A 19015-nucleotide genomic window follows, 5' to 3' on the forward strand; every position below is an offset into this window, starting at 1 on the left:
CTTTGCTACACACAAACGAAATAAAAGTCTAACCGACATAATCCAATGCTTTATGATTTGCGGCAGGGTTAGAGATCCATATCGAATGTCGAATATCTCGAACCAACCACCCACAGCCACAAGACACCATAGGAAGAAGGAAACGAAACTTGGCTGGAAGCGCGACTTCGACCACAGACTGAAGTTTGAGCGACGTTTAGCTAAATGTATATTTGATTTGCATTTTATTAATAAATACCAATATTTGATTCTCTTAAAAATTGTTACCAGTCACGTTACCGATTATGTCGTAATAAATATTGCTTCCACTCGTTGCTTTCATATTTCCTCACGGTACTGCTTGTGTCGTTGTTCCGATGATTTATAAATAAAGTCATTTAGCTTGATAGTAAATTACCAAATAACGATGGAAAAATGGGTGTACCTGACGATGAAGAGAACGAAGTGCTATGCAAAACATGGACTGCTTTCTGTTCATAAGCAAAGAAAAAATACTCCACTTCCACTGTGGCAACTAATCCGAATTGACATTATGGGATTCAGACTACTTCTGCTTTGGTGTTGATAGTGTCAAAACGATATTCTGATCAAGAATAATGAATTTGGTTGAACATTAAACAACCCTCATTAATAACACCGTCCCTACGTACCGTCAACTGGGGCGGATCGGGAGTCGGGAAACATGAGGCGAATTGGGAAAGCTGATTTAACCATGTTTTGATTTTTCTGGTTTGTTTCGATCACCTTTGTAAAAAAATACACTTAGGGCATCTGCAGCGCTGGGGTGCAAATCAAATTTGCACCCGGCTTTTGAAAACCGAGATCAAATTTGCCGCCTTAAAAAAAACTCCGTCATTCCCACCGCTAGGGTAGCAAATTTGTCACCGAAACAAACCCACCGCGGGGGCAAATATGGGTTTTTTCGTGTTATCTATCGTTTACCTTCAAAATCAATAATTATGCGTTGATTCATGCCTAAAATTGCTAAAAGTTAGTTAAACTTTTTAATCCCAATGAAAATTTCAAAGAATTTCATTTTTCGAAAATGTTGAAAGTTCTACAATTTGCTACCCGATTTGATTCCCACCAAATTTGCTCCCGAGTTTGTCCCCGAGTCTCCCACCGTGCGTAGCAAAGCAGGTACCAAATTTGATCTCGAGTTCATCTGTAGAAGAAAAATATGTGTCGGGTACTCATTTTCTAATACCCGACAAGTATCGGCAAGCCGGGAACAAAGTTTTGAATGCGTGTTTTAGAGGTTTTTGGATGTCTGCTCTGGTTAGTGAGAGCAAACATGAACAAAAATTCGAATAATCAGAAAATTCCAAAATTCACAATTGGTTAAGTCCTCACTTTGCTCAAAGCGATTCAAACTTGTAAGGGGATTACTGTGGGGAAACCCATTTTTTTTTATTTTGATATTTCAAAAATCCACGATTAACGCTATATCATAAACTCTGGAAGGTGCTCTACAACGTTCCAGAAGAGAGTATGGTGCGAACTTGCTTCTGAAAGAAGATACAGCGTCCTTAAAACTCGTCTAATATCCCAAGTAACATTTTAGGCTTTATCAAAGCTGTCACAACCGCTATTAAACCTATAAGCCAAAACCAACATTAAAACCACTAAGTCGTAACAGCCTCCCCAGAACCCCGATGAACCTCACTTAAAACCCAAAAGGACCTCCGCAGAAGGTTGTCACGGCCTATTTATTAAACCTACAAGTTCAAGACTTAACAACTGAATCCAAACAACATCCTTGATAAAACCTTTGTTAAAACCTAGTCTGGAGTTAAGGAAAATTTCATACGTCTTCATACGTCGTCTATACTAATTCTCAGTGTTTTGACTGGTCCAAAGTAATAAATAGCTAAAATAAAAGTGAGCACGCAACTCTCCCTTGTTGAAACATCTGAAAATGTTGATTTAATAGCGGAAAACGGCAAATGTGATGAGAACTGGTCGAGCGGGTTAGAGTGACTAAAATGGGTATATTTCCCCTAGGTTTTATTCTGGCAAAAAAAATTTCTTGCCAAATGATAAAATGGAGATGGCTATCGCTGTATTATTGCTGGTGTTACATATTCCAGGGTGTAATATTACATAACATTTAACACATAACACAATGTAAAAAACAGAATTACATAAAAAAAAATCGCTCTTTGAGGCATTGTGGTGCTGTGGTGCGATTGTTTTCAACACCACTTCCATGTAGTCCAGATCCTTGAGCAAGTTTTTTTTTATATGAGCAGTTCTCTATGATTTCGGTCATTCGATTTTTTTTGTATTTTTTAATCCGGCTGAAACTTTTTTGGTGCCTTCGGTATGCCCAAAGAAGCCATTTTGCATAATTAGTTTGTCTATATAATTTTCCATACAAATTTGGCAGCTGTCCATACAAAAATGATGTATGAAAATTCAAAAATCTGTATCTTTTAAAGGAATTTTTTGATCGATTTGGTGTCTTCGACAAAGTTGTAGGTATGGATACGGACTACACTGGAAAAAAATAATACACGGTAAAAAAAATTTGTGATTTTTTAATTTAACTTTTTATCACTAAAACTTGATTTACAAAAAAACACTATTTTTTTTTATATGTTTTAGAGGACATAAAATTTCAACTTTTCAGAAATTTCCAGGTTGCGCAGAAAATCATTGACCGAGTTATGAATTTTTTAATCAATACTGATTTTATCAAAAAATCGAAATTTTGGTCGCAAAAATTTTTCAACTTCATTTTTTGATGTAAAATCAAATTTGCAATCAAAAAGTACTTTAGCGAAATTTTGATAAAGTGCAGCGTTTTCAAGTTAAATCCATATTTAAGTGACTTTTTTGAATGCAAAGGTTTAAAACCAGGAAAATTGATGTTTTCTAAGTCTCACCCAAACAGCCCACCATTTTTCAATGTCGATATCTCAGCAACTAATGGTCCGATTTTCAATGATAATATATGAAACATTTGTGTTTGTGTTTTCCGATCTTTTCGAAAACAATATTTTCAAAATTTTCAAATCAAGACTAACATTTTAAAAGGGCGTAATATTGAATGTTTGGCCATTTTGAAATGTTAGTCTTGATTTGAAAATTTTGAAAATATTGTTTTCGAAAAGATCGGAAAATTTTACAAATGTTTCATATATTAACATTGAAAATTGGACCATTAGTTGCTGAGATATCGACATTGAAAAATGGTAGGCTGTTTGGGTGAGACTTAGAAAACATCAATTTTCCTGGTTTTAAACCTTTGCATTGCAATATCTCAGCAACTAAAGGTCGTATCAACAAAGTTCGAAGAAGCAAAATATAGAGAATTTTCTCAGCTTTTCAAAAATATTTTTTTCAAAAGTGGGCAAACATGTGCACTAATTTAAAAAAATGAAAAACTGCGACTATTTTCAAAAAAGTTACATAAAAATGGCTATAACTTGAAAACGGTGCACTTTATCAAAATTTCACTAAAGTACTTTTTGATTGCAAATTTGATTTTACATCAAAAAATGAAGTTGAAAAATTTTTGCGACCAAAATTTCGATTTTTTGAAAAAATTAGTATTGATTAAAAAATTCATAACTCGGTCAATGATTTTTTGCACAACCTGGAAATTTCTGAAAAGTTGTCATTTTATGTCCTCTAAAACATATCAAAAATTAAAAAAAAATAAAAATAGTGTTTTTTTGCAAATCAAGTTTTAGTGATAAAAAGTTAAATAAAAAAATCACCAAATTTTTTTTACCGTTTATTATTTTTTCCAGTGTAGTCCGTATCCATACCTACAACTTTGCCGAAGACACCAAATCGATCAAAAAATTCCTTTAAAAGATACAGATTTTTGAATTTTCATACATCATTTTTGTATGGACAGCTGCCAAATTTGTATGGAAAATTATATGGACAAACTAATGCTGCAAAATGGCTTCTTTGGGCATACAGAAGGCACCAAAAAAGTTTCAGCCGGATAAAAAAATACAAAAATTAAAATTGAAGAAAAAAGACCGATTCCTAAGAGAATTGCTCATATACAGCAATTCAATCTGAAAATCGTATAAACAAAAAAAAAGTTTTACGTGTTGCCATTGTTGTCAATTTTCGCAAAAAAAAACACACAAAAATATTTTCAGACATATGCTCTTTGGTCCACAAACTGTCATACGACATTTTAATGTTTCGTACGGCCTTTTCAAACGTTAGGATTGATTTTTCGGTCTTCAAACTATTATACGCTTTTTCTTGCGTACCAGACAACTAAAATCAGTTTTTTAAAACAATGTAATTACAAAAGCCGACTCGGTTCTAACCAGGTCCCAGTACCGAAAAGGACCACCTTAACACGGTCACGCTAATGGCCAAACAAACAATACTGGTCCAATTTTGAGCCTGATCCGAGCATTTTTGTTTTCGGTCGTGCTGTTTTTGTGGGGCATTGCTATTATACAGTATGTAAAAAAAGTATTTACACCCCTTGGGCACTATGCACATTTTGTGATGAAACTTGTAAACAATTTAAAGTTTGACAAAAACCTAGTACTACGTTTTGTTCACTCTCATGCCGAACATTTTGCTATAAAAAGCTCATTGAAAGATGACTTCCATAAAAAGTTATATAACAAATACTATTACAGAAATCAAAAAAGGTGCAAAAAAAGTTTGTACACCTTTTGAAAAATTAACATAAATAATGTTATTTGTTGAAAAATCGCCATAAATCCAGTCTCCCAACTCCAAATAGGCATCCTTGACTGTTTAAAAAAATAATTTGGATTAAATATAAAGTTTACTAACTAATCAGTATAAAAGTTTATATAACTCTGGAAATTCTATATAAAACTTATCTAAACTTAATTTTGCAAACTTTTAATTTAACTAAGTGTCAATATATTACCATAGAATTAATAAATAAACATTTTGGAGTGGGTATAACACCGTTTTGGGGGTCTTTGTATCGATAGAATAGATTTTTCGTTGGAATTTCGTACCAACCCGGAATTACGTCGTCGGAAAATCCGCCGGCATCCGAACCGGTCCACGATTCACAAGTCAACCTATGTGGCATCGGAAAGGGCATAAAATGTCCGATCTTTTGATACCCATACATCTAGGTTTTCTATAAAACCCATGTTTTTTTACAGACACATTGAGCACTTTTTCCATGCCTGAACGTTTGTCTTTTTTTTATTGGCCCCAGCAAAATCAATTGTCAATTGAAAAATAAGTTTAAAAAGTAAATTGTGTCGATTACTGAAGTGTTTTACTCTTCCAATGGATTTTATATGGACAACAACGTTTTGAATGTTATACATTTTTTCATTATTGAAAGTGCCTATACCAACAGGAAATGAGAAAACTAAAACAATATGAATACACAAGAAGACCTTGATATTAGTTTACATGATCCAATTGTTGTTTCTTCTTTTTACCGGGTGGGTGTCGAAACCATTGTAAGGGAAAGCGAAATAAAAAAAATACTTTTCCAGAACTCTATTGAATTACAGCGAATTGTTGTGTTTCTCACCCCCCCGGAACACACTCAGCAAATGTGGCTGTGTCTGAAGCCGGAGCTAAAGCTGATTTGGGTGTACTCGGTATAGGATGCGCCTCGGTCAGGATACCAGATATCCTGGCACACAAACTGATAGATGTTTTGCCGAAACTGAGCATTGATGCGCTGCTGCTCTTCAAACTGGCATGTATCGGGTGAAATGCTAAGCCCGACTCATCCAACACAACAGGTGGAAAACGCGGGGTAAAATGAGAACGAAAAAAGTTTCCCCTTTAGCTCTCATCATAGAGAGAGAGCATCACTCATGGGTCTACCGACTGGATATTCCATCGGTTCAAATAAACCCGCTGAAACGGTAGACACATTACTCCTGTACTCTCGCAATCTTTCTCCCTTGATGCCACGTGAAACAGGAGCACTTCACACAAGTTTTGGAATAGTGATTTTTATTCGCTTTCCCGCCGATGCTGGTAATTTGAAGAGACTTTTAGATCAATTCGAAACCTCCCCACGTGACATCAGCATTCCCCACCCAAAAGTTTTGTTTTTGTTTTTTTTTATGAAGTTTTTGGAGAGCACTACTCTGATGCACGCCACTGTGGGTGATTCCAACATAGAACAGCGCGTTCGCCAGTTTGTCACAAAACACCCCGTCGGTAGATAGAACACGTTTTTAATGCAGTCCAGACTCGATTACACTGACCTACACAAATTGGCAAAAATGACTGCGCAGGCTAAACTCGAGGGAAAGCATGAACTGTGGGGAACCCAGAAACACGTGCATTTTGATTTTTCTTTTCTTTTTTCAAATATTTAGACAGGGCCGAATGTTGTATGCAATATAATGGAGAAAAAATTGCAAGTGTTTCTGTTACTACAACCCAGTCAAATCAATCCGAATTCTGAAACGGAATCTAATTAGAATCGTACACAAATTCCGTTTCATACGCAACAACCGGTTCGAACACGGAACCGGTTGTTGCGTTTGAAACGGAATTTGTATACGATTCTAATTAGATTCCGTTTCAAAATTCGGATTGAGTTAACTGGGAATCTCCTGTTATCCGAAGTGTTTTTTCGTTTTTCCATCCTCACTGAGGTAAGGCACTTTTTATTAAAAGCTCGAAGACCCATGTATACATATTAGGGTGGGCACGTTTTTCAAAAAGTTCTCGAATCAAGTTTTAGTATGGTTCCCCTTGTAGGGCAGGCCCATAGGGACTTTCATGCCAAATATCAGCTCATTTGATTGTAAACTGGCTGCGCACATCAGGGTTAAAGTTTACATGGGAATTGCTATGGGTAATTGGAACTTTTTGTTCAAACGCTCATACAGGTCTGGGAAAATCACGCGCCAACTTCTGGTATGATCTTGCCAAAGAGGAATGGTCTGGAGAACACTTTTCCCGAAGAGAGCATATGGATTCATTGTACCTAGAGCTGGCGCATCGGCAAAACATCAGATGTCTCCGGAATCAACGGCCTCAAGCATCAAATTTTCCTTAGCATGCTATGAAAGCTTGATGAACACCGCGACGTCATACAAGATCGGCCCTTTCCAATGCCACTTAGGTTGACTTGTGAATCGTGGACCGGTTCGGATGCCAGCATATTTTCCGACGTCGTAATTCCGGGTTGGTACGAGATTCCAACGAAAAAAAAATTATATTGATATAAAGACACCCAAAATGTTAATATATTGACATTTAGTTAAATTGAATGTTTGCAAAATTAAGTTTAGATAAGTTTTATATAGAATTTTCAGAGTAATATAGAATTTTGTACTAAGTTTACTAACACTTTATATTCAATCCAAATTATTTTTTAATCAGTCAAGGATGTCTATTTGGAGTTCGGAGACTTGATTTATGGTGATTTGTCAACACATAACTTTATATTTTTTAGATGTTTCATCACAATATGTGCATAGTGCCCAAGTGGTGTGAATACTTTTTTACATACTGTTTATCCGGATCTCACTTAAATGTATGTAAACGATGTCCAGATCCATTATCCAACACACAGGTAATCGAAAGACCTTTCCAACGAGTCCAAAACATTGAAGATCTGGCAACCCTGTCTCGAGTTCTGACCGCTTAAGTGATATTTATGTACTTTTTCGAAGCCGGATCTCACTTAAATGTATGTAAACTATGTCCGGATCCATCATTGGTTAGGTAATCAATGGACTTTTCCAACGAATCCAAAATATTGAAGATCTGACAACCCTGTCTCGAGTTAGATGAATAAATTTAGTTTTTTTTAATCTCTTGCAAATTTGAGTTCTGGGACCCCATTTAAGTCAATTTTAAATAGTTGATGAAAAGGGGATCCATCGCCAAATGCAGACAATCCCGAAAAATGCATACGATCCCAAAAATGCAGACAATCTTGAAAAATGCACACCTGAGTCTTGTCCGGAATTACTTGGAGTTTGAACAAGTAATACTGTAATTCTGAAATTACTTAGTCCCGATAATACCAGTAATTAATGGTAATTCCATAATTCTTTTTTTTGAAAAAAAAACATTAAAATAACTGTTTAAACTTGATCACGATAAACCTTTCATATTATGGAGGAAGGGTAGTTTGGAGAATTACAAGTATTTTAAGCTGCCGGAACCGGACAAGTGACCTTTTTCAGCGGCGGAAATTGTTCGCTGAAACGGCTGAGCAAAAACAAATCCAGCCATTTAGTTCTAATGGTTTGTTTTTACCAATAACTTGTAACTTTCCCTTTGTTACAACCCGCTCAGTCGCACAAAACCCCCCAAGAACGCCCAGGGTCGGCTCACTCAGTTAATCTTCATTTGAAAGCAAAGAGGGAAAAGACCACTTCTACGTTTTCATGGCACGTTTATTTGAGAATCTGACACAAAAAACTACTCACTACGCTACCTAACCGGACTTACTTGTGTGGTGTCAGTGTATGGGCCCGCTGATCAGCTACTCTCGGCGTCGCTCGTGGACATCGGGATCTGGTGCATCCCCCGACGCGTGGGTGGTCGGATCTCGTCCACGCTCCGTCCCCGTCCTCGACTTGGGACCTCTCGTTGCCTGCCGTCTCCTCCTCGTGTTGCAGGACTTCCAGCGTTCCGGCGTGGAACACCGTAGTCTTCGCCGAAGTCACGTTCCCGTCCGGAACCTCGTGTAACGGAGCCCACCGATGCTTAGCTCGTGGCTAGCAGAAACACTTGCCAATGGGCAATCCAGGGTAATTAACGTGAAGGTCGAGAAGTCGAGGTTGCGTTCATCTCTGCGTTTCGTGGGTGTTGATAAGAGTAGCCAAGTTGTCGCTACTGGAAACAATGCCTAATGTGATGTGTGATGCAAATCTCTTGTGCCATTCTATTACTTTTTTCTAGCTATTTAAATTCAAAACGACTGTTGTTTGACGAATTGGTGCAGATTTATTATATTTGCAAATGTTGTGCTTATTTTGCGTTTCTTGGTTGAAAATCTACCCTAACTCTAGCTCTTCTAAGTGGTCGACCTCTTGAAATGACCCGAGTGTTCAGGGAAGGTTTATGAGACGATGTGGGCATACCAAGGTGGTTGGTCACAAACTGGCAAACATATTCAAAATGATGTTTAAATAGTATTATTTCAACGATTGGCATGACTCAAAGAACTATTAGATCACAAACCCACACTAGGCCAACATAGTTTAATCTATACAAAGCTGCTTTAGAAGTGGCTGTGGGGCAAGAAACTAGAAGGTTTTCGCTATCATGACGGAATCCAATTGGATTTGGTGAAGTGGTATGAGTAGTCAGATAGTGTCAGTGTTTTGCCTTCCTCACCTTACTGAGGAAAGGCTATAAAATCACTCGAAAAATGAACTTATTAGTTTGACTTCGTAGACCCACCTTCACGTATACATATCGACTCAGAATCATGTTCTGAGCAAATGTCTGTGTGGATGTTTGTAGGTGGGTGGACACAAAAATTGTCAGTCGATTGGATAAACGGATTTTGACCGTATTAGTCTCATTCGATCCGTCTTGGGGTCCCATAGGTCTCTATTCAAAATCAGCAATTTTAGTTAGGTACTTCAAAAGTTATGGTAAAAAAAGATTTTGGCGAATGTCCGGAAGATTGGTTTTTGCAAAAAAAAACCTATCATATTATACATTTTCAGAAAGGTATTTCCAATGAGTCCAAAACATTGAAGATCTGACAACCATATCAAAAGTTATTAGCACTTAAGTGTTATTTATACACTTTTTCTAGACCGGATCTCAGATATTTCCATGAAAATGATGTCCGGGTCCATCATGCGACCTGTCGTTAGTTAGATAATGATAAGACCTTCCAAATCCCTATCAAAAGTTATTAACACTTAAGTGTTATTTATACACTTTTTGGAGGTTTCAGATATTGTGATAGGTCTGTGTTAAGGTCTGTGAACCCTATCAAAAGAAATGAGTAATAATGTTGATTTCTTAAACATGTTGCTATTTTTACTGAATGCATTGACTTTATGAGTGGCAGTGCGTGGCCGAATGGTTACGCTGTCCACTTTGTAAGCGGATGATTCTGGGTTCGATTCCCATCTGCTGCAACCTTCCATCGGATGAGGAAGTAAAATGACGATCCCGGCCTTGGTTGTTAGGCCGTTAAGTCATTCCAGGTGTAGGAGTCGTCTCCATGCCATAAGTACAAACAACACACCAAACCAAGCCTACTCCGGTGGAATCGCTGGCGGCGGTTGGACTCGCAATCCGAAGGTCGTCAGTTCAAACTCTGGGGTGGAAGGTTCCTTGGAGTAGAAAGAGGTTTGGGTGCTATCAATAGAGACCACAAAAGACCCGGGGGTCGTTAACAGTCAAAACCCGAAGCCTGCAGAATGCGTTACAGTAAATTTTTGCAGGCTTGGAAAATATGCAAAATAACACCACACTTCAATGTTTTATAGTGTTTTGGAATCGTCAGAATGTCTACTTTAAGTAAAAAATATGCAAATTAGTGGATTTTGGGGCGGGGCTCGGGGGGGAGGGGGTGAACGAAAAAATATCCGAGCAAAATGCGTTACAGTAAATTTGTAAAATTTATATCTCATGCAAAACTTGACCAAAACTCAAAGTTTTATAGTGTTTTGGAAAGGTCTTCATCTGAACTTTATGTTAAAAATATAAAAATATTATGTTTTCAATAAAGTTTTACTAAAAAAGTTTAGTAAACTTTTATTGTTCTACGTACTTACATCAGTAAGAGAATAAAAACATGACTTTTCATCAGAAACATAATCATGCGACATATCTAACTTCCCAAAATTTTATGACTAGTCATTCTGAAACAAAATTGAACCGATTCAGCTGAACCGGTTCATCCAACCGGTTCAATAGTTGTACCGGTTAAACATTTCCGGCATAAAATGTATCATGCGACACATCTAACTCTTTCAAATTGCCTGAATAGTCATTCTGAATCAAAATTGAACCGATTCAGCTGAACCGGTTCATCCAACCGGTTCAATAGTTGTACCGGTTGAGGGTTTCTGGCACAAAATGTATCATGCGACATATCTAACTCTTTCAAATTGCCTGAATAGTCATTCTGCAACAATATTGAACCGATTCAGCTGAACCGGTTCAATAGTTGTACCGGTTGAGCGTTTCTGGCACAAAATGTATCATGCTACATATCTAACTCTTTGAAATTGCCTCATTAGGCATTCTGCAATAAAATTGAACCGATTCAGCTGAACCGGTTCATCCAACCGGATCAATAGTTGTGATTCTTAAAATTCTTAAAATTCTAAAAATTCTTAAAATTCTTAAAATTCTTAAAATTCTTAAAAAATTTAAATTCTTTAAATTCTTTAAATTCTTTAAATTCTTTAAATTCTTTAAATTCTTTAAATTCTTTAAATTCTTTAAATTCTTTAAATTCTTTAAATTCTTTAAATTCTTTAAATTCTTTAAATTCTTTAAATTCTTTAAATTCTTTAAATTCTTTAAATTCTTTAAATTCTTTAAATTCTTTAAATTCTTTAAATTCTTTAAATTCTTTAAATTCTTTAAATTCTTTAAATTCTTTAAATTCTTTAAATTCTTTAAATTCTTTAAATTCTTTAAATTCTTTAAATTCTTTAAATTCTTTAAATTCTTTAAATTCTTTAAATTCTTTAAATTCTTTAAATTCTTTAAATTCTTTAAATTCTTTAAATGCTTTAAATTCTTTAAATGCTTTAAATTCTTTAAATTCTTTAAATTCTTTAAATTCTTTAAATTCTTTAAATTCTTTAAATTCTTTAAATTCTTTAAATTCTTTAAATTCTTTAAATTCTTTAAATTCTTTAAATTCTTTAAATTCTTTAAATTCTTTAAATTCTTTAAATTCTTTAAATTCTTTAAATTCTTTAAATTCTTTAAATTCTTTAAATTCTTTAAATTCTTTAAATTCTTTAAATTCTTTAAATTCTTTAAATTCTTTAAATTCTTTAAATTCTTTAAATTCTTTAAATTCTTTAAATTCTTTAAATTCTTTAAATTCTTTAAATTCTTTAAATTCTTTAAATTCTTTAAATTCTTTAAATTCTTTAAATTCTTTAAATTCTTTAAATTCTTTAAATTCTTTAAATTCTTTAAATTCTTTAAATTCTTTAAATTCTTTAAATTCTTTAAATTCTTTAAATTCTTTAAATTCTTTAAATTCTTTAAATTCTTTAAATTCTTTAAATTCTTTAAATTCTTTAAATTCTTTAAATTCTTTAAATTCTTTAAATTCTTTAAATTCTTTAAATTCTTTAAATTCTTTAAATTCTTTAAATTCTTTAAATTCTTTAAATTCTTTAAATTCTTTAAATTCTTTAAATTCTTTAAATTCTTTAAATTCTTTAAATTCTTTAAATTCTTTAAATTCTTTAAATTCTTTAAATTCTTTAAATTCTTTAAATTCTTTAAATTCTTTAAATTCTTTAAATTCTTTAAATTCTTTAAATTCTTTAAATTCTTTAAATTCTTTAAATTCTTTAAATTCTTTAAATTCTTTAAATTCTTTAAATTCTTTAAATTCTTTAAATTCTTTAAATTCTTTCAATTCTTTAAATTCTTTAAATTCTTTAAATTCTTTAAATTCTTTAAATTCTTTAAATTCTTTAAATTCTTTAAATTCTTTAAATTCTTTAAATTCTTTAAATTCTTTAAATTCTTTAAATTCTTTAAATTCTTTAAATTCTTTAAATTCTTTAAATTCTTTAAATTCTTTAAATTCTTTAAATTCTTTAAATTCTTTAAATTCTTTAAATTCTTTAAATTCTTTAAATTCTTTAAATTCTTTAAATGCTTTAAATTCTTTAAATTCTTTAAATTCTTTAAATTCTTTAAATTCTTTAAATTCTTTAAATTCTTTAAATTCTTTAAATTCTTTAAATTCTTTAAATTCTTTAAATTCTTTAAATTCTTTACATTCTTTAAATTCTTTAAATTCTTTAAATTCTTTAAATTCTTTAAATTCTTTAAATTCTTTAAATTCTTTAAATTCTTTAAATTCTTTAAATTCAGCTGAATCGGTTCAATTTTGATTCAGAATGACTATTCAGGCAATTTGAAAGAGTTAGATGTGTTGCATGATACATTTTATGCCGGAAATGTTTAACCGGTACAACTATTGAACCAGTTGGATGAACCGGTTCAGCTGAATCGGTTCAATATTGTTGCAGAATGACTATTCAGGCAAGTTGAAAGAGTTAGATATGTCGCATGATACATTTTGTGCCAGAAACGCTCAACCGGTACAACTCTTGAACCGGTTGGATGAACCGATTCAGCACAATCGGTTCAATATTGTTGTAGAATGCCTAATGAGGCAATTTGAAAGAGTTAGATATGTCGCATGATACATTTTGTGCCAGAAACGTTCAATCGGTACAACTATTGAACCGGTTGGATGAACCGGTTCAGCTGAATCGGTTCAATTTTGATTCAGAATGACTCTTCAGGCAATTTGAAAGAGTTAGATGTGTCGCATGATACATTTTATGCCGGAAATATTTAACTATTGAACCGGTTAGATGAACCGGTTCAGCTGAATCGGTTCAATTTTGTTTCAGAATGACTAGTCATAAAATTTTGGGAAGTTAGATATGTCGCATGATTATGTTTCTGATGAAAAGTCATGTTTTTATTCTCTTACTGATGTAAGTACGTAGAACAATAAAAGTTTACTAAACTTTTTTAGTAAAACTTTATTGAAAACATAGTATTTTTATATTTTTAACATAAAGTACAGATGAAGACCTTTCCAAAACACTATAAAACTTTGAGTTTTGGTCAAGTTTTGCATGAGATATAAATTTTACAAATTTACTGTAACGCATTTTGCTCGGATATTTTTTCGTTCACCCCCTCCCCCCCGAGCCCCGCCCCAAAATTCACTAATTTGCATATTTTTTACTTAAAGTAGACATTCTGACGATTCCAAAACACTATAAAACATTAAAGTTTGGTGTTATTTTGCATATTTCCCAAGCCTGCAAAAATTTACTGTAACGCATTTTGCAGCCTTCGGGTTGTACAGGGAAATTTTTTCCTTCGGGTCTTGACTGTTAATGTGGATGGTTTGATTTGATTTGATTGACTTTATGAATGTGACTTTATGAATCCACCTAAAGGTGGATTAAGTAACGTTTTTCTTTAAAAAACGTTACTTAATCCACCCTTAGGTGGTTGGTGCCTTCCTCACATTTAGATAGGGTTGTCAGATCTGCAATCTATCGAACTCATTGAAAAGGTCTTTTGATCCTATCCAACGACAAGTCGCATGATAGATCCGGACAACGTTTTTGTCAAAATATCTGAGATCCAGCCTCCAAAAAGTGTTTAAATAACACATAAGTGCTTATAACTTTTGATAGGGTTGTCAGATCTGCAATCTATTGAACTTGTTGGAAAGGTCTTTCGATTACCTATCCAACGACAAGTCGCATGGTAGATCCGGACAAAGTTTTCATCGAAATATATGAGATCCGGCCTCTAAAAGGTTCATAAATAACACTTAAATGCTTATAACTTTTGATAGGGTTGTCAGATCTTCAATGTCTTGAACGCGTTGGAAAGGTCTTTTGATTACCTATCCAACGATAGGTCGCATGATAGATCCGGACAACGTTTTCATCAAAATATCTGAGATCCGGCGTACAAAAAGTGCATAAATATCACTTAAGTGCTTATAACTTTTGATAGGATCAGATCTTAAATGTTTTTGACGCGTTGGAAAGGTCTCTTCATTACCTTTCTAAAAATGTATAGCATGACGGGTTTTCTTACAAAAACCACCCTTTTTACAATCTTCCGGACTTTTGTTAAAATCGTTTTTTTAGCATAACTTTTGAAGTACTTAACTAAACTTTATAAATTTCAATAGCGACTTATGGGACCCCAAGACGGATCGAATGAGACCAAAACGGTCCAAATCGGTTCAGCCAGTGCCGAGATAATCCAGTGCAAATTTTTTTGATCAACATCCGACCACACACACAGACATTTGCTCAGAATTTGATTATGAGTCGATATGTATACATGAAGGTGGGTCTTTGAGGTAGAACTAAGAAGTTCGTTTTCCGAGTGATTTTATAGCCTTTCCTCAGTAAGGTTAGGAAGGCAAAAAGTGATTTAGTGATTTGTGGAATGTTAATGTGTTGAAGTGCAGTTGAAAACAATCAAATATTGATTCATTCCAATAAAACATTCTATTATTTGGAACAAACACACAAACATCCGATACGCGTAAATTACACGATAACGGCACAATTAATGTATCGTGTAACTGACAATCTGATGTAATTTCACATCTTTTTTACGCTCCAGATATGTGCATCATATTAGACGTAATATTACATTTGATTCGTACTGTGTAGCTTAAGCAGCAAACTCATGCAAAAAGTTTAAAGTTTTGCGTTGATATGAATACAAAAGAGACGAGTTGTTCCTTTTAACTCCGCTATATATTTTAATATCTTGACAGATACGTATTTCGTCAACTACTTGCAGACTTCATCAGTGTTCTGTTCTTGACAGAACACTGACGAAGTCTGCAAGTAGTAGATGAAATACGTATCTATTAAGATATTAAAATATATAATAGACATTTTTAATTTTAATAGACATCACACCGTCTTTTCAGACTGAATTTACTAACTAACGGGACAAACACAGATCACCCAAAGGAGATGAGCGGGAATCGAACCCGGGCTCCTTAGCACACATGAGGAATCGGCAGCCGAAGCCGCTAACCACCGCGCCACGGGGTCCTCATAGCGGAATTAAAAGGAACAACTAGTTTCTTTTGTATTCATAGTAATACATTCTGCTAAAAAGCTTAACCAAACCACAATTTGCGTGAATGTTCTAATTATAGGCGATACAGAGAAAATTGTCCGCACTCTGGTAAAAAATCAAGGATTGGCTTGTAACATTTTTGTCTGTAAAGGCAATATTTTTTCTCATTTTTCCATAAAAACCAATTTCAAACGATCCAGTAATGAAATTTAAAAATTAATGTTATGGCGATTGACTACAAGATGGCACTAGGAAAATTATTTTTAACAGTCTGGACCCGAAGCCTGATTTTTCTGTTACATTCTTATTGGAATTCCATATAAACTGTAACGGGAACAGCAGGCACCGGGTCCTGACTATTAAAGAATTATTCAGTAACTTCACGACATAATAATCCAATAGGATTATTAAGTATTTTTCAATAAAACGTCACACGATTAAGTTATGGCGTTTAACTGCAAGATGGCGCAAGAAATTAAAGTTTCAGTGACGTCACGACATCTTTGCGAAACAAAACGTCACACGAATTAGGTATGGCATGTAATGTAAGAGCAAGATGGTGCGAGAAATACAAATTTCAGTGACGTTACGACATAATTTTACAATAAGATTGTAACGTCATTGTGAAATGACGTCACACGATTAAATGATGGCGTTTAAATGCAACACGGCGCCAGAAATGAAAATGAATCAGTCTTTGTAAAAAAATCACACGAATAAGTTATAGCGTTTAACTTCATAATGGCGATAGCAATGTTTCAATGATGTCACGACATAATTTTCAATAAGATTATTATGTCACGTAAAAGTACTCCAACAAGATTTGTACGGCTTTTTCAAATGACATCGCATAATTTAGTTTTGGCGTATGACTACTAGATTGCGCCAGAAATTCTCAAATTATTCTCAAATCATTCTAAAATTATTTATTGACGTCATGAAATAGTACTCTAACTAGATTTGTAGGGCTTTTCAAATGACGTCACACGATGTACACGGAGAAAAAAGAGTTCCAAAAATCGTGAACAAGTGTTCATGAAAATGGGAACCACGAACAAAGTGTTCAAATGCCATGGTACGTTTTTCAAAATCGTACCATGGGATTTAAACACTTTTTTCTCCGTGTAGCAATAGCGATTTACGCCAGAAATTTACGGTTAAGTTTTCTAAAAATATATAATGACGCCACGAAATGATTTTCCGACAAGATTTTTTATTCAATGATGTCACATAATTTTTGTTTAGATATTGATTTTAATCAATTGGAACAGATTTTTTTTATTTAAAAAATGTTCGAAAATAATTTTCTAAAAGAACGTTTTGAAACTGGATAACACTGACCAACAAAAATTGACAAAAATTACTGAGCTGGCTCAACTCGAGGGGCAGCATGAAGTTTGAGGTCCCCAGAAACACGTGTACTTTGAATTTTTCAAAAATATTTAGACAGGGCCGAATGGTTTTTCTCCAAAGTTTGTATGGAGAATTAGGGTGGTTCATCGCTATTGCATACAACCAAAAATTGCATGCAATATGTGGGAGTAGCGAACAGCTATAATTCTTCATACAAACTTTGGAGAAAACCATTCGGCCCTGTCTACATATTTTTGATATGTAAATTCAAAGTGCACGTGTTTCTGGGAACCTCAAAATTCATGCTTCCCCTCGAGTTGAGCCTGCGCAGAAATTGTGTTGGTCGGTGTTATCAATAAGTACAATTTTGTACAATTCACATTTAAACGCCTGTAATGAAAGGCTGTAAAAACAATGTCGTACCGGCCTTTCAAATGTTGCTCAAGAATATAGGTATTCCAATGTACAATAGATTGAATGAAAAATCATTGCAAATCATCTGGACTGGTGTAAAATGCATTTTAAAACACGTTTTTATTTGAATTGTTCAAACCATGGCTTGTAATTTAAATCACCGCCTTTGATCAGAGTCAAGGAGCATGAACTTCAAAAAATATTTGCAACGACCTTATCACGTTATAACAATTATATCACATATATACGGTACGAGACCTCAAGAGTCATTCCGACACATCGAAGTATGAAGACATAAAAGCGAAGCCCTACCATCCTAAAATAACCGACATTTTTACCACAACGTCTACTTTTGCCGGTACTAGGCTAAATCCATCAAACATATAGACAAAACAAACAGCAAAAACCAAACCAACAAATTACATAAGCCAATAAAGTTATGACCGCGGGATGCTGTCGAGCTTCATCCCTTGGTAAACTTGCTCGTTGTTATTCAAAATTCACACGTTTTGTTATTTTATCAGGATGGCTTCACGACTATTGTGCACCAGAAAAAAAAAATGCCCAAAATTCCGATAATCCCACCCGAACTCAAGTCCAAATGTATGGAAATCCTTTTTGTCACATTCTTAACAGCAAAGCTGCAAGACATTCTAGACCAGATTTAACCTGATTCTCCGTATGTTTGGTTTGTATTCGCAGATTGCTTACACGATGAGTTCTCCTGCCCTGACGGAAGCTGTATTCCCTCTGAACAGAAGTGTGATGGCGTACTTGATTGTGAGCATGGCGAAGATGAGGAAAACTGTTCAGGTAAGTTGGTTTGGGAAGATGTTCATTCCATTGAAAACTGTTATACGTCATATAACATATGTATATGTAATATAAAAGTTGTGTTTCACTATATTCATCGACTCATTGCCAAAATCAAAATTTCCACCTTATTCTAATTGGACTTTCAATTCATTGCATGACTAAAGCAAATCCACATAAATGTTTGGAAGATGAATTCCAGTGCAACGATGGCCGTTGCATACCAAATAACAATGTATGTGATGGAAGCAAACACTGCTCGGATGGTGAAGATGAGGATTGTATAACAGAAGGTATAATAGCATAATTATTCAAAATTTAAAACCACCAAGCACGAGATCATTTCAAATTTCACTCAAAAAAACTGAAAAATTGAGCAAATTTAAAGCCTTAAACCAGGGGAAAGGTTATGCAATCGATCCTAACTCCATCGAATTCGCTGATTTTCACTATTTAAACAAATTATTTTGTACAACCGTTGATAGAAACTTGCTTGCATAATTCTTATTGAGCTATTTATCACTCGTTTTCATTTTAAAACGCTTTTAATGAGCTGTAATTGAATGTCAAAGTGTAGATATGGCTACATTAGAGGCACGATGGAGTTAGATGCTGTTCCCCTAGATTAATTTTCTTTCGAATATTTTTA

At 34.3% G+C, this 19015-nt stretch overlaps 1 protein-coding gene across 15 annotated transcripts in view; it reads left to right on the forward strand.

Moving 5' to 3' along the window:
• LOC120431125 (sortilin-related receptor-like) overlaps positions 1-19015 on the forward strand; it is a 150868-nt gene that overhangs the window by 107682 nt on the left and 24171 nt on the right. For 12 of the 15 annotated variants that reach the window (XM_052706728.1, XM_052706734.1, XM_052706733.1 and 9 more), the window contains 2 exons: positions 18256-18366; positions 18534-18659. In XM_052706728.1, coding sequence (XP_052562688.1) covers positions 18256-18366; positions 18534-18659 — 237 coding nt within the window. The remainder of the gene's footprint in view (positions 1-18255; positions 18367-18533; positions 18660-19015) is intronic. The other 3 variants (XM_052706726.1, XM_052706730.1, XM_052706732.1) reach the window with 1 other exon arrangement.

Source organism: Culex pipiens, chromosome 1, assembly GCF_016801865.2.
Source record: "Culex pipiens pallens isolate TS chromosome 1, TS_CPP_V2, whole genome shotgun sequence".
NCBI classification, from domain to species: domain Eukaryota; kingdom Metazoa; phylum Arthropoda; class Insecta; order Diptera; family Culicidae; genus Culex; species Culex pipiens.